At 45.2% G+C, this 17,356-nt stretch overlaps 1 protein-coding gene across 1 annotated transcript in view; it reads right to left on the bottom strand.

Annotated features, from left to right (window-relative positions):
• Nucleotides 1-17,356, bottom strand: part of LOC111869894 (schwannomin-interacting protein 1) — a 615,950-nt gene that overhangs the window by 106,503 nt on the left and 492,091 nt on the right. The window contains exons 5-6 of the mRNA XM_023861756.2: nucleotides 5,807-5,871; nucleotides 2,005-2,088 (exon numbers count right to left, since the gene is read on the bottom strand). Coding sequence (XP_023717524.1) covers nucleotides 2,005-2,088; nucleotides 5,807-5,862 — 140 coding nt within the window. The 5' untranslated portion in view covers nucleotides 5,863-5,871. The remainder of the gene's footprint in view (nucleotides 1-2,004; nucleotides 2,089-5,806; nucleotides 5,872-17,356) is intronic.

The raw sequence follows: 17,356 nt of genomic DNA, 5'->3' as shown, positions 1-17,356 counted from the left end.
GTTACAGGAAAGTAATCCCTTACAGTTTAGCCAAAACTTTTGGTAAAGATGTGAAAATTGGTCTCCTTGCATCAACATACCTCTGGTACACGATGTAGTATAGTCTGATAAAAAAACTGTTAACTTTTCTGAATGAGTTGCTGCTTTCGCCTTCAGTCTAACTTGAAGATGGAGGTGAAATATTCCTCGGAAATTGTAGTCCTCTACCATATTACAATGTGGTTTCCTTAAATCTGTCTCACGTCATTGAAATGGATCAATTTTAGTGTTAATCATCGTAATCATGTGTGTAGCTGTCACTTCTTACATAAACACTAGCCAGTCCACATTGGAACCATGAACAGGCACGACACAAACACGTCCACACGATAAGTACAGGGCACACTCTAAAGAAAGTAAGTAATAATGATACATTTCAAATTAGAAATTTTAGAATTAAACAGAAATAAAAATAAAAGCTCTTAATATTTAACGACGTACAAATATTATGTTTCTGGACACTATCCATCGTCCTGTGTTTATCTCAAACACCGTCCTCTTTATATTTCGAAATACGTTTAGGAGACAAGATTCTGTCTCCATCTAGGGACTAGCTGTATTGATTGGGCCCAACTGAGTAGTTTCACCTGAAGACGGAGACAAAAACCACTCTCCGAAACGTCGTGTTTCGAAATACAAAGAGGATTGTGTTTTCAGATAATGGCAGGACGATGGATAATATCCAAAAACATAATATTTATATTAATGTACCATCGTCACAAAATTTTAGATCTGATTTAATGAGATATTATTAAAAATGTAACCCAATACTATAACAATTTAATTCACTTTCACAGAAAACTCAATCATGGCTTCATATTCAGGAAGACAACAGAAAAAACATAACCTAAAAACTCATTATACGTGAATAGCTCCAAGAACCTGCAAGTAATTCACTTATGCCATTCATTCATTCATCAGTAATCTGTCAGACGACAGGTCCACAGTCTCTTCCAAAACAGTTCCTCCACTTAATGCGATCTAGAGCTTTCACCTTCAAATGAGAATATCCTCTTCTGTCTCCAAAGTCATCCAGCATCTTCTTACGTCTTCTTCCTCTATCTTTCCTTCAATAACTTCTTTTAGAAGGCAGATACTGCGTAAGATATGACCAATCCAATTAGCCTTCCGTTTTCTTATTTCGTGTAGGATGTATTCCTCTGCTCACTGACTCTAAATAACACTTCTTCATTTCTCACATAATCGGTCCAACTGATCTTCTCCATCCTTCTCCAACACCACATTTCGAAGCTTTCCAGGTGTTTCTGATCTACTGCCCTAAGTGTCCAAGTTTCAGCCCCATACAAAGCCATGCTCCAAATGTAGCATTTCACTAGTTTCTTTCTCAAATTTAAGTCCAATTTGCTGGTAAAAAGATTCTTCTTCTTGCTAAATGCAGCTTTTGCCATGGCAATCCTAGATTTAATTTCACAAGTACACCTTCCATCATCTGTTAACAAGCTACCCAAATATATAAAACATTTCACATTCTCACTTATATCACGAGATATAAAATACATATAAACAAAAACAAATCATGGTAGACAACAGGATGCAAATAGTAAAGAACTGTTCTCTCCAGTCAAGGTCACTGCATCCCTTATTCCGCACATGGCTTTAAAAGTGGGTGGGCTTACTGCTAGGAACATCCCTTACCAGGATGTTTTTCCAGGGGGGGGCAGACACCTTTCCGACGGTTAGGGAGGCAGAGGTGAAATTTTCTTGCAAACATACACCGTTTAAGACCTGTTATTTTGGACATAATTACAAAAATAAATTTAATTTCGATTTCATATGGTGTGTTTTCTATAGTTTGCATAAATCTAGTTTTTTTTTGGGGGGGGGAGCAGATGCGAGGCTTCTCCGCTCCATTCCGGTATCTACCCGCGTGGAAATGTAGGTCAGGATAGCGAGTGAACTTGACAGGTCAAACGAGCTGCGTTCTGCACCTTTCACATATTGTACCTGCAGTGGATGACGCCGGCGTCTGGCAGCTTGTCCCTGGTGACCGAATGGTTCCGGTTTCGATCCCGCTGGCCCACGTTATGGCTACGGAGAAAAGGAAATTCGTATCAATGAATACACCTCATGGTTTGAGTACTGACGCATATTCTGCAATTCAATAACCATATTTAAACTGAAATTACATCTTTGAAATGAACTGTATTACGGTTGCCGGAATATACTGGGCGGGATGATAATAATAATGTAGCATGACGCCAGAAAGCCGGAACAGTGTAGCCAGAGTAGACGCTCATTGCTACGCAACGGCTAGGTAAACATGTTCCCTCGGAAACGAAGACGCAAGCGACAATGGAGGGATTGTTGATGTTTTATGTTGGATTTGCCCCGAGGTTATGTGGCGGGAATCCCAAGCCTATTAACAGTGCCTGGGGGTATAACTGTGCCAACCCTTTACTGGGTGATATAAATGCGGGAACCTGGCCCTCCAGGTTGGGGGAGTCTCGAACCTGAGACAGTAAAATGTGGTCGTAAGTCCAGCGGGACCCAGACCTGAGTGTGACTGCGCTGGCGAGGACCAACACTGTTCACTAACACAGTATATGTTGCTGAATCAAATGGTGAAGCTGTACAGCAGAGCATTACTTGTGTTAAGATAACTGCAAAGCGATTAACGCAGAAGGAAATGCTCAAGGGTTAGAAACTTATGGCACTGTCTGACTAAGTACACGGGAGTGAACCTCTGACCGTGAAGATTAGACGAGAATGCAGGCAGATCAGATGGAATATTCAAGATCTGTTACTTGTTGCAGTGAAAGAAAAACGACGGCACCCTCAGTCTATGCTCCTCCCTTTATGTCAGAGACAAAGTTTCTCACCCATACAGAACCACAGGCAATATTATAGTTTTACAAGCAAATGAGAACAGGTTCTGGACTGAATGGTAGCGAGCATTCCCCGTTTAATTTCCTCGCGAAGGCTAGCATCTAGTGGAGAACACGTATTTCCGAAACACTGTGCACATTTCACAAATCTCAGAGGGATGGACCATGCTCTGCGGTCGCAATGAACTGGCGGTTAGCCTCTCACAGAGGTCTGGACCAATATTTCCTCAACCACTTGGCCCAGACTGTCTTCTGAGCGGCAGGCGAGGTCTCGGACAAAACAACGCTAAAATGCACGTATCTGGGGAAACGAGTTGCTAAAGGTGGGTTACGACGTGGAAGCACGGATATGGCTGCGGGCTGGACTGCAGGGCTTTTGTTCCTAGCAGGACGATAGAATTTTCTCTTCTTCACGGAGTACAGACGGACTCTGAAGCACACCCAATCTCCCATCCAATGGGTACTGAAGAATATTTCCAAGGGGGCAGAGCGGCCGACGCGTGGAACTGACCACCCACCTCCACAAAGAGCCGAAGTCCTCTACTCACTCCATACGTATTCATGTCGTAGTGCTTAATTAATTAAGCCCATGGACAGTTTTACCTTTTTCTTCGGGACTACGGTTTACTGAACAGATTGCCGTTGGGACGCTGGCAGTAAGGACAGCAAGCCAGGCATCCGCCCTACGCCTGGACTTTTAAAAAGAACATAAAAGTTGTAAAGAGACTGAAACATACTTTTACGAATATCATAGCCAGGGAACGGTTCGGTAATCATATACCCGCTGAACCGGAATATGATAATTACTTGGCGACGGTTCGGTAGTCACGTTTCTGCTGCAACGAACAGAAGCCGAATATGACCACTGCTAGGCAACGGTTCGGTAAGGACGTCCCCGCTGCAACGAATAAAACAGAGAAACAATAGCTGAGGAACGGTAAGACATTGTGACATATTCGTTTCGACCACGTTATAAAACAGATAGTTCAGTTCATTCGCGAGATCCCGTGTGGAGGCGGGGTCAAATACCTCCACCGTGACCCTGCGAGGCGACTCAAAAGGAAGTCTCGAATATGAGGCAGTAAAGTATGGTAGCGAGTCCCACGGGGACCCGGACCTTAGGATGACTTCGCTGGCGAGGATCAGCACCAATTAGAACGAGAGGTCCATCCTCTCGTCAGAGAGAGCGCCCCACATAAATAAACCCGCAACTGTCTGACAGTAATACAAATCTGGTCGTAAGCCACAGATGGATGCTTTATTCCAAGACAGACTGGCCGACTGACCGTCGGTCGTAATATAAGACAGACTCATTCGTGAGAGTGAGCAGGATTCTCTGTTCGTCGTAACCGGTTCTCACGGTCTCTTCGCTTGCAGATTTCTTATATTTTTTCTTCTACCTTGAAGATGGAGGCGATAATTTCCTCCGAAACGTCGGTTAACACCACATATACACGGTGCCAAATCCCAGAAGACTGCTTTCTTCATATCCTCAAGTACTTCAACGCTGCAATATGAAGCAATGTAAACCCGTAGAAGTTCACTGAGGGTTCGGAGGAATGAACCGCCTCCATCTTGCTCGTCACATATTGACCACAAATATGGAGTCAGTAATTACTCCGAACGTGGGTGAGCGTGTACCAGAATACACGGCATCACATCCAGAAGCTGGTAGTGTTCATGAACGCCACCGCGAGAACCACAGACCAGCTTAAAGGTAAGTATGCAAGAACGCGTCTACCAATTCCGATGGAGGGAAGCTTCGTGGTACGACTTTCGTAGGGGGGGAGTGTTAGCAGGGCACGCTGAGCTACCTGCTATTGTCTTAGAGCAGTGCTAGAAAACAAAATGTGAATTAAAAAATAATCCAACATAAAGACGACAAACACTGTGGCTTTAGTCCGCAAGTGAAGTATACCGACCAAGCGACTGCCGCTTGTCGGCGAAGTTAGTGCCAACTTCAGAGGTTAGAGGGTGTCGCGTGGTCAGTGCAACGGGTCCCCACCGCCGTTAATTTCGGCTTTTCTAGACCGGAGCCGCTACCTTTCCATTCAAGTAGCTCCTCACGAGGCTGAGTGGATCTCGTTCCAGACTCCAATACTTCTCACAAAATTTGGTAGCTCCGGGGAATCGAACCGGAACCTCTGGATTTGTAGCAGGGAACTCTGACCACTAGAGCACAGAGGCAGTCAACTTCAGGCACAGTGTTCATCTCTTTCCACGTATTTATTATATATGATCTGCAGAATCTGCAATGAACGTAGGCCCATATGTTCAATAAGTACTGGCTCGTGAAGGAGTTACGCCCAGTGGCGTAACTCATGTCTTTATTTTTGTTCACTTCGGTATCGTTTAATTCTCTTATTGGGGTTTTGCTCAGGTGTGTCTGGTAGAGTTACGACGGTGTATCTTTTCAGTCAGTGTGTAGAGTTGCTATTGTCTAACAGGTTCACTGCTAGTGCATTACTGTGGTTTTCTAATTTGCTTAAGTGTTTGGTACTCCACTGAGCACTGTGTATATTTGCAGACCTTCAAGGATCGTGTGGCTGTTTATGTACCAAGGCGCGTTCAGAATGGATCGGAGAGTCTTGGATTGAAAGCGCTAGAGGCTTTCGATGTTGGGACTGGAGGCTGTCCCCCACAGCTGAATTCCATAGGTCCATACGGGTCTAAGTACTGCTTTGTATAGGAGGCGTTTGCTTTCTGTTGATAGTGTGGATCTCCTTCCGATTAGCCAATGCAAAATACACTTCCTCGTATTGTTTTCCTATCGGCTATGTGTACCTTTCCTCTCAATTTCCTGCCCACTGCTCTGCCTCTACTTGGAAAAAGATGACTAACCTCGAGCTAGGCTTTCTGTCGTCTTCTACGATTGATTTTCGCCTTGCGAATGCAACGTGCGCAGCAAGAGTGGTACTCACGTGTGCAAGAGGGGCCCCGGGATGTCCGCGGGACACTCGGCCTCCTTCAGACGCATGTTTCCTTCCTGCAACAGAACAGAAGCTGCGTCAACATACATCCTAGCTGACACCGATAACTGTTTCACAGAAACTGTTATTGAACCTTCGTGTTCCCTAAGAGGGGGCAGTTTCTTGAGAAGCTGAGCGACTGTTAGCTTCTCAGAGTCTTGCTCCGTGGAGTCAGATTCTCTTGTGAACAGGTCGTCAACCAGAGGGTTCTATAAAAGGAGGTATCTGTTGGCCTATCAGTTTGTCAAGAAGTAGCGGCTCTGTGGAGTTGGGCGGGCATGGTAACAAAATACAGGGGTGCATAAAAGGAGAGGAATAGGAAAGAAACAAAAAAGGAAGATGAGACGAGGAAGAAGATTAATGAGATAGAGAAGGGAAAGAAGAGGTAGAAATAGAGACCGATAAAGAGGAAAAATAACGGAAGGAACTGAAAAGAAAACGAGGGAGACATGAGAGGATTAACAGAAAGTAAAAGAGAATGATAAACATGTATGGAAGAGGAGAAGAATAAGACGAGAATCATATAAAGAAGGGAAAGCTATCTCTGTAACGGCTCATAGATGGCGCTGAGGTTGTCAGCCTTACGCACCGGTCTTCATTTACCCCCAGGAAGATTCCTGGTACTCATTTTTGTTAGAGGCTGAGTTGACCCCAGAGCCATAGTGCGGCTGGAACGATTAGAACAATTGAAAATTCCAATGATCTCATCGGGAATCGAACCGGCCTGAACAGACTATGCTACCGCATACCCTGAAGAGAAACATATATATTTTTTTTTATCATTTGGAACCCTAAAATTCACAACGTCAAAATGCGGATGTTAGTAACAAATANTGTGATTGATAGTGTAACGGACCAAAAATGAAACAATTCAAAACAAATATTTATGTACTAGAATCCACTGCTTATTCAGTCTTCGCGCTACATTCGGCAGCGGTACGCTGGAACCCGAAAAACGGCGTGTACAGACCGTCCAACAAATCGTGCGCCTGCGCGCAAGTCTGCCTGAAGAAGGGATGGAAGATACGGGCAGGCAGGGATTCCCTGTAGCAGCAATTCGACGGAAGGCAATGTCTTTCCTCATCTCACTCTATTAGCTCTGCTGAAAATATAATTACATGAGATTCTGCGGGATACACACAGCTGGACGGAGGCATACCTTTACGTCACTCTCAATATAGACACTAGAGAGCGTCGAGTGAGACGAACTGGACGGGGTTTTAAAGAAACCAATATCCCGAAATGTGGGGGGGGGCTGAGTAAAGCCATGATAAACACCAATTAAGAGAGTCGATGTCCCTGCCGGGATTTGAACCGACATCTCTCGAATAGAGGTCTATGGATTTATTGCTAGACCAGTCCCCTCGGTGGTAATTCATAACCTAATGTAACATAAAGTAACGTCAGCATATGCAGGATGTCCCAGAAGGAAAGGTCATAGGTTCGGTCCTTCTAAGCAAAAAGTGTGCATGGACATATGCCTATCCCGAACTGTTTCCGAGACAGAGCTACTTCACTGGACAGTACACTGTACAGACGAGCAGCAAGCCATGTCTTCACATGAGTTGCACCGAGACAGAGCGATTTCACTGTACAGGACACTGTACATTGTACAGACGAGCAGCAAGCCATGTCTTCACAGGAGTTGCACCGAGACAGAGTGATTTCACTGACAGGACACTATACACTGAACAGACGAGCAACACGCCATGTCCTCACACGAGTTGCACCGAGATAGAGCTGTTTCACTGTACAGTACACTGTACAGACGAGCAACACGCCATGTCCTCACACGAGTTGCACCGAGATAGAGCTATTTCACTGTGCAGCACACTGTACACTATACAGACGAGCAACACGCCATGTCCTCACACGAGTTGCACCGAGATAGAGCTATTTCAATGTGCAGTACACTGCACAGACGAGCAACACGCCATGTCCTCACGCGAGTTGCAAAGTGCCTTGATGTTGACGGTGGAATTTTCGAAAATGCATTATACTGGGTAAACTGAGCCAACTTTGTCACTTCAAAAATAATTACCGGTATTACAAACAGTACTTGATATCTCTTTCTTATCAACAATTTTGGAAATGTATAGTGATATAGCTCTGTATCAGAAACCGCGCGGAATAGGGCACATGTACATATACACTTTTTTTTTCTTCAGAATAACAGATACTGTGACCTCCCAGAATATTGACCTTTCCTCCTGGGACACTCTTTATACATATAAAAGTATACATAGCCGAAAGGTTGAGAACTGAGTTGTGACTTGAACTGACCTGCACCGGACTCCACAGGATATAGAGTGATCACACCTAACAACGCTGAAGACCCGCTCTTCGGACGAATTCAATTCGAAGTACGGATATGCGTTTCTGTGCATCAGACATGCGCACAGTCTGCAGTCACTTGTCTGCCCACGTTCTGGCCTTCGCATTCTAAGATTTGTGTACACTCTCACATTATTGTGCACGGAGAGGGTGAGGGTTTCTTCCTACAGCTGCTGCTGAGGTTAGGCAACCCGAGTCACTACAGAAAAGAAGGGGGCAAATGAGTCACTCGGATGCTAAAGACGCCTATGCGCGACGCCTGCTGTTTTATGTAACTTAAGTTGGATTCGAGATTGTCAGAGCGCTTACTGTGGAAAGTACCGTATTCATGGATATGACGTGGTGTAGTCTGGTATTTCACCGACGTTTCGGAGGAATATACAGCCTCAGACCGTGCCATAGCTCAGGCGGTTAATCGCTTGCTTCCGACAATGGTGGCCTTTGTTCGAGCCCGGGACATGTCATGTGGGATTTCTGGTGGACGAAGTGGTACTGGGGCAGGTTTTCTCCGAGAACTTCGGTTTTCCCTACCAATTCCTCCAACGAGCATCATAATCTATCATCTGGGGCTGGTACAATAGGCCAAACAGTGGCCGCAGTACCAAGTGGCCTCGTTCTCGCCTCATCAGAAAAATAAAAATACAGTCCCTCCATCATCACGGCAGATGAGGAAACCAATCGGTGAGATGCTTCCGCTCTGACCTTGACGATGGAAGCAGCGCGTTCCTATGGAATGTCGGCCAAATTGAATTCTATCTCCTGAGATATAACACCGTGTAATCCACCGGGAGTCAACAGACGTTTCGAAAGGAACATACAGTCTACATATTCAGAGTGGATGGGTAAACCAAAATAAAACCAGGCTGAAGGGAGCAATATGGAGACAGTAGGGACACGAGTTTTCTTTCCAGGAGACAGATATCCATACCTCAGTTCCAAATTCCGTACATTTCTACCGAATTACACGACGTTACATCACGAAAGGAAAGGTTGTCTGCCTATAATTCTGCATTACGCGATGGAAACGTATGGTGGTGGAGGTTTTGCTCCCCGAATTTTTAAACCTCGATATTATATAGAGTTGAGAGTGGGATACACGGTCCCAACGCTCTACCCCGGGGAGATGGGCCCCGGTACATCCTGGATAGCGGGCTTGGGTGGACCTCACAGCCGCCTTCGACGCGGTAATAATTACTGTCCCTTCCAGGAATCAAACCACGGTCGTGCAGCTCGTAGCCTGGTCAGTATTGTCGCGTATCGCGGGGTATAACGCGACAAATAAGTTCACGATGTATTCGACGTAGCGAATTTTATTTCACATTCGCACTTACAATCACACAAATTACAGATTTACGGTTACTGCTATCTGCAGTATCACAATTAGTACACTCCAAATGCCACAATACAACTGACCTCGGCGACTGTTGCTTTATAACTCAGTACAACTGACTGTGAATAGCCTTCGCTGCTCCGTATGTAGCCTCGATCGGACAATACGGGAAAACGGCCACGTAATAGGCACCCTTTGCATGGCGCCGTGTTGCTATGTAACGCTAGCGGAGGTAACCGCTGTTACTACTTGGTGACGTCACCGCTGTTGACTTGCGTTGCCTAGCGACCAGGATGCTAGGACTCGGCTAACATCGGCTCGCTTCGGCTTCGCTCGGCGCATCACGGCTGGCGGGGGGGGGAGGGGCGTCATCCATAGCTCAGCACGTCACAGTATATTGACCAGAGTCAGAGTCACTTTACGACTGGCGGTTTACTGCCAATCAGTTCGTCTTGCCTAGAAGCCCCTTGAGACTCACGACCAGTAATTTTATTTTCTAAATGAACACTTGCGGTTATAGTTCTTATATAACATCCTCCCTGACGAGATAATGGGTCTGTCATTTACAATTGGTGCTGGTCCTCGACAGCGCAGTCATTCTCGGGCAGAGTCCCGGGGGACTCATGACAATATTTTACTGTCTCTGCTTCATGACTCCATCAACGTGGAGGGTCAGGACCCTCGCATTTACGTACCCCAGGGACAGGGTGGTCCAGTTATACCCCCAGGTACTGGGTTTCCTTTTCGTCGCCTCCTACGACTCTCAGGGCTACGGTGCAGGTATTCGACCCAGCTATACCGGTATCTATTTGAACCTGCAAAAGCTTCTGACTTGTAATCGGGAGGTCACAGGTTTGATTTTTGATTGGGACAACGTCCTAATTTTTTCCAGACTTCTCCGTAGTTCTTACAGGAAAACTGGGGGTTAAAATAAAATCAGTCCTTTCCAGTTCACTATTCACTCTTATCCAATAATTGGACGCTACACAGTCGGGAATTACTGACAGCCCCGTCACTCGTGCCGCCGTCATGGGATGAGGGCGCTAGAAACCCGGATTTAAGAGAGCATAAAAAGTTGATGTTGGTGCTACTGAGTTTCATAAAACCCTGTCAAATAAAGCTCAACAAGACCTAACTCGACATGAAGCTCCTTTGGGATCCCTGTCCACTTAGCTTCCCCACAAACATAAAGACCACTGCCATTTACAGACCAGAACTTCCGACTTATATTTCATGCAGAATTTTCCGGTCAACAAGAATCTCTCTGCACTGTTCGTCCAATATAAATTCACGGACGTTTTTAATTAGGCTACCGGGCGCTCCGATCATTAAGCACACACAGCACTGCGCATGTGCAGAATTCATATGCAAGAAATCAGCAGAACTGGGCAGCTGTGTATATGTGTAACAAAATATATACAGCTAGCCCTCGTGAAGGCCCATAGAGTTGTGAGACGTCGGGCCTCTCGCATTTTCTAGACAATCTGCTCACAGATGGCGATGAGGTTGTCAGCCTTACGTGCCGGCAGGCCGCCCTTTACCCCCCGGAAAATTCCTTGTATTCTAAGTCGACCCCAAGGGCCATAGTGCGGCTGGAAGGATTAGGTCAACAGAAAAATCCTATGAACCCATTGGGAATCGAACCCACGACATTCCTGCTTGTACCATAGTGCCTCAACGAACTACGTTACCGCGTGTTTGAGAAACGTATCTGGACCCTAACAAGGATGATATTAATAAGAAGAATAATACAAATTCTTAACGAGGAACTTCTCAACTTGTACTCCACGCCAGAGATCACGACAGCGATAGATAGGGTGCGCAGAAGTATAAGGAAGAGGGGAGAGACGAACATAAAGCAATGGGTACAACCTCAAGAAGAGAGACAACTAAGAAAATGTACACTAAAATGGGGAGATAATATTAAAATGGATGGGAAGGTGTGAACTGGGAATGGAACCCGCACCTCACGACTTTTAGCGTAGTACCTCAACCAGCTTCGCTACAACACAACAGTTACGACCGCGAGATCAAAGGCAGACAAAATGCGTTATCGTAAATACAAACACGATTAGATAAGTTCAGGGTTTACTCGACTGACGTGGGAGGGGGACAAACGCAAGCCACAGTGTCTTCGGTGTGGGGTCCCTGTGTAGCGCCAGTCAGCGGTAAAGTAAAAGTCCTTGAAGGCCCATCGGGTTGTGAGACGTTGAGAGTCTCACATTATCTAGACCAGGGGTCTCCAAACTTTTCGAACCATGGACCACATTAGGTAATTAAGCACTTTCAATGGACCGGATAAAATGAGAAATTAGTAACTCTAGGCATATGAGTTTTATTGAAAGCACAGAATTTCATAAACTAAATACAAGATACGTGAGAATAAATTGTCGTATATTAATAACAACAGACAGTAGCAGCAAATGCTCATATTTTCATCACAAATTATATTAAAACAATTAATGTGAATGATGGAACTCTTTTTGCATTCTTAAAATCTGATTAAATTGAGGTTCAAATTTTGAAACGCTAATCACAAGTAGCGACTTTAAATGTTCATCGGATAAAATTGCCCTGTATTTCGACTTGATGTACTTCATCTGGGAAAACGTTTGTTCACACAGATATGTCGTCCCAAAAAATGAGATAAATTTACAAGCAAATTTCTTTAAATTTGGAAATTGCTCAGAGTTCAGAAATTTATAAAATTCGATCAAATTTCCTTCCTTGTATTTGTCTTTAATATGATAATTTTCCTGAAGTTCAATAATTTCCATTTGAATTTGACATCTGCAGCATCACAGTCAAACGGATTTTGAAACAATCTAATTTCCTGAGCACTGGAATCCAAATCAGCAAATCGCTTCCGAAATTGTTCTTTCAAATCTGAAATGACTAAATTTGCAAACGAGGAAGGAAATTCTGCTTCACCCTTTTTATGCAACTCTGCACATTATAGCATATGAACAAAGTTACAATTTTTCACTTGCCTTTCCAGAAGTATCAACTTTGCTCTGAATGCCTTGATAAGTGCAAATAAATCACAGACTAAGTTATTTTCACCCTGCAACTTTAAATTCAAATGGTTCACCAGATCAGCAAAACTGCTGATTTCCAAAGCCACTTGGTATCCGATAAAAGGGGTTCGTGATGGTTTTCCTCGTTAAGAAATATATCAATTTCATTCCTGAGCTGAAAGAAGCGCGAAAGAACCTTTCCACAGCTAAGCCATCGAACTCCAGTATAATATGTCAGGTCAATAAGATCTGAATCACATTTACCAGTACTCATTGGAAAATTAGTTAAACTGGGGCATTTCTGCAGAATTCTTTCGCTGGCCGGATAAAATCACATCGCGGGCCGTAGTTTGGAGACCCTTGATCTAGACAATCGGCTCAAAGATGGCGGTAAGGTTGTGAGCCTTACGCGTCGGCCGCCCTTTCCCCCCAAGAATATTCCTGGTACTCATTTCTGTTAGAAGCTGAGGCGACCCCAGGGCCATAGTGCGGCTGCAAGATTAGGTCAACTGAAAATAAAATCCAATGACCTCATCGGGAGCTGAACCCGCGACCTTCCGGCTTGTAGCATAGTGCCTCAACCAACTACGCTACCACGTGCCCCCGTCAGTTAGCGGTTCGAAACAAATTCAGTCAGCATTAAGTCACAAGTACGTGGCCCATAAGTCAGCAATTTATTTCGTCGACTCCACTCCTCATTGAAAGAATATATACTCGGCAATTATGGGAAATAGACGAAAGAACTGGGAAGAAGCAGAAAGTACATGGTGCCAGCGAGGAACTGCTTTTCACCAGCACAGAAACAAATCGTCCAATTGATACTGGGTACTGAAATGGCTGAGGACAGAGTCCATTCACGAATTACTGAAATGTCAACGGACACTCGAAATTAATTTTATCTGAAAGCTACAAGCAAATTAAAAGTTTTCTTTCCAACCGCACCAATCAATTTGTTTTGTGAAATTCGTCGAAGAGTTTAAAAGAATTGAGAAATGTTTATCTTCTCGACAGTTAGCAACACGAAAAACAGGTGCTGACATGTGGCTGCAGTGAATATTTCCTTTCAAGGAGAAGGTGGTGGGTTCGACTCCCGATCAGGTCATTGGATTTTTCAATTGACCTAATCCTTCCAGCCGCCATTATGGCCCTGGGGTTGAATCAGCCTCTAACAGAATTGAGTACCAAGAATCTTCCTGGGGCGTAAAGGGCGGCCGGAGCGTAACGCTGACCATCTCACTGTCATCTGTGAGCCGACTGTCTAGAAAATGTGGAAGCCTCGACGTCTCAGAACCCTGTGGGCCTCCACGGCCTGTTACACAGATAGCTTTACTTTTAACCTGTAACAAAGATCGCAAAGATAGGAGCGTAAACAGGGACGAGAAATCCCCTAAACCTTCTGGACAAGAGCATCTCTGCAAGAGCAGAAGGTGCAGTCTCCATAAACAGGTTTAATGTCATCTTCCATTCTGCACCGTTTTGATGCATTCTTATCTTCTTCCGCAGTGTTGCCAACCCCTCGCATAATACAAAGATCGTAATCGAGGTTAAGTAATCGGATTAAAAGGTTTTACTATGCTTTAATTAAAAGCTCTCCGCTAATTGCAGTGCGAAAGTGAACCACACAATTTGATCCTCGAAACCGATGTTCCACCCTCGTCCAACGCCCTCCTGGATATGGCAGCATAATTTCCGCAACGACTTCTCCAAATTTTCGAATAATTTCAGTCAAAATATATAACGTCCTATGAAATACGAGCATGTACAGCGCTGAAGGAACATGGTCTGAGCGTGTGTGACAAAGGCGAAACGTAAAGCTCTCCCTGTAACAGACCGTGGAGGCCCAAACGGCTGTGAGACGTCGAGGTTCCCATATTTTCTTTAGACAATCGGCTCACAGATGGCAGTGTAGTTGTCAGCCTTACGTGCCAGCCGTCCTTTATTCCCAAGAAAATTCCTGGTACTCATTTCTGTTAGAGGCTGAGTCGACCTTAGGGCCACAAATTTCTCGTACATTATCACAAAACTTCCATACATAATTTCACTTCCAACATTCCTCGATTGCAAATCAATATTCCTATAGTTCAGCTGGTATACAACGGGTATACGGGCCGGATGACCGGGGTTCGTTTCCCGGAAGAAACAGGAGAGTTTTCTACACCACATCCTTCAGACAGGCTCTGTAGCCATTTAGTGTCCTATCCAATGGATGTCAGGGAGTTCTATACCCGAGGCTAAAGCGGCCGGAGCGTGAAGCTGACCGCTTACCTCCAACTATTGCCGAAGTCAAAAATGGTGGAACTATTAACTATGCTCCACCATACGTCTTCATGGCGTGATGCTTAATTAAGTACAGGCGCATTTCATCCATTCATCAGTCGCTCTACAGCCTTTCATTGGGCCCTGGCCACGTCTTCTGCTTCGTAATCGTTTTTACACACACAGCAGGACTCCTTGAACGCGTGGTCAACCCGTCGTAATGCCGCTACCTACACACAGGACAACACAAACACAGACATCCATGCCTCTGAGTGAGATTCGAACCCACTATCACCGCGTTCGAACGAGCGAAGACAGTTGATGCCTCAGACCGCGCGGCCACTGTGATCGGCAAGTACAGGAACAACTTTACCTTTTTATACGTTTAAGCAGTGGGAGACGCTATGACCGTAATTATTCGCCACTCTCCGCTTCCCTCCTCCCCAGCTTCTTATTGTATGATTCCCTTCTGCTTAGGCCACACGAGAGTTCTATGCAGACGTGCAACGGAGATAACAGGCGCTGACGGACGTGAAGATCTCCGATACGTTTCTAAATGCACTGTGCTCCGTCTCAGCTGCATTTTCTGTCGGAGTAGCGTGACAACAGTTTGCTACGTGCGAACATCAACTTCCAAATCTCACATTTACGAATAACTCCGATACTTTGTGTTAGTATGAAGAATCTGGTAGGAAGCGACGTACGGATAAACGAACCGACGGATATTCTCCACAACACGAAATTTCTATCTCTTCAGTCGTGTATGTGTTCTGCAGTCTAGTTCCATCGTCTCTCTTGTCTTCAACATACTCGTACATAGGTCGGATAAAAAGTAGTGGCAACACCTCTATAGTTCTGAAATGACTTTATTACCTGAGGTAAACACACTTACATTCCTTCAATATAATCGCCCTCCATGTGTACTACCTTCTGCCAAATTTTTGGAAGGCGTCATATACCATCAGTGCGTCCACTTCTGTTGATGTCCAGCAGTGACCGCCCTACAGCACAAATAATCTCCTCTCCTGTGTTGTAACGTGTCCCTAGCAGTGGTTCTTTCATTTTGGCAAAGAGGTCATAATCGCACGGACTCATATCAGATGATTATGGCAGATGTTGCAGTATCTCCCATCGCCAGCGGCGAAGAAGATCCTTGACAGCGTCAGCAGTATAAGCCCTTGCATTGGCATGAAGGATGATGGAGTTCGTTGTCAATAAGTATCGTCGCTTTCTCCTGAGTGCTGGACGAAGATGATTACGCAGGAAATTGCAGTAGTAGGCAGCGTTTACTCTCTGTCGTTGAGATACAGTGTGGTGCAGTATCACTCCATCAATGTCATATGCCATAATGAACATCGCTTTCGCATTACGCACTTTCTTTGGACTAGGCCGCGCCATAGCTCAAGCGGTTAGTCGCTGGCTTCCCACGGCGACGGCCCGGGTTCGATCCCGCGTCTGGTCAAGTGGAATTTGTGGTGGACAAAGTGACGCTGAGGCAGTTTTTCTCCGAGTACTTCGGTTTCCCCTGCCAATCTTCATTCCACCAATTGCTCCACAATCACCCTCACCTATGAGCCGATCTCTTCGGCTCATTGGATGTGGTGCCCTCTCTGAGCGACGGTGGCCTAGGCTCTTACCATTTGTTTTCCTACATCCCTTACCACTTCTCCGTATTCCGTGGCGCATCTTACGTCACCACCCCCTGTCTTTCCTGATTCGGCTGAGGCACCAGCCCTCTTCTGCCTGGAACGTCGTAGCAAACGGACATGTCGCTCCGTGAGAAATTTCTGTTTAGGCCGGCGCCTGGAAAAATTCGATTTGGCAGTAGACTCCAGGCAGGAGGGCCCATCTCAGGTAATATCCATGATTGTTGAGTCTTAGAAGACTCTGTAAGCTTTCTTTTGGATTTTTTTTTTTTTTTTTTGGAGATGGAATTTTGTAGCGTCGGTTTCACGTAATATGTCTTACACGCCGCCTGTGGCGGAGAAGGGCGTGGTCTCCGAGTTGTGTGAAGAGATCACGGGCCCGGGTATGCCTTATTATTGTAATGTTTTCTTTTGGTAGTATTTATTTAATCTGTTATTAAATGTTTATTGAATTGACTGTTTACGTCCGTTGTGTTTTTATTTGGTGGTCTTGGAAATAATACGAATACAATACATAGAGAGCAACCTCTCCCCCCCAACTAGTAGGTGGGGGCTCACCCAGATGTTAGCAGAGCGTGGTTTTTGTTCAGGCACTCCCAGTGGTAGTTTTTACTTCTAGTGCCTGAGGGTGACTGGGCACCAGCGATTAGTTGGGGGGAGTGTTCTTATTTTTGGGGTGCTGTGTTATATGTGGTATTCTCAACTTATACCAGACTTTTGACCGTTTCATGACGTCATCATGCCGTCGGCGTGGATCCATTCACTGTCGAAGCAACAAGCCGAACGTTTGGCGATCGAATTGGGCGTCTCTGTGGATGGGACCTTAGACGACTTGCGGAGGAGATTGAAGGAGAAATGGAGTTCGCTGGAGCCACACCTGCCTTCTCAGTTTACAGCTAAGTCCGAACTGACCATGGAT

Source organism: Cryptotermes secundus, unplaced genomic scaffold, assembly GCF_002891405.2.
Source record: "Cryptotermes secundus unplaced genomic scaffold, Csec_1.0 scaffold653, whole genome shotgun sequence".
Taxonomy (NCBI): domain Eukaryota; kingdom Metazoa; phylum Arthropoda; class Insecta; order Blattodea; family Kalotermitidae; genus Cryptotermes; species Cryptotermes secundus.
The sequence above is the reverse complement of the archived record's forward strand: the minus strand, read 5'-3'. Positions and strand labels throughout refer to the sequence as shown.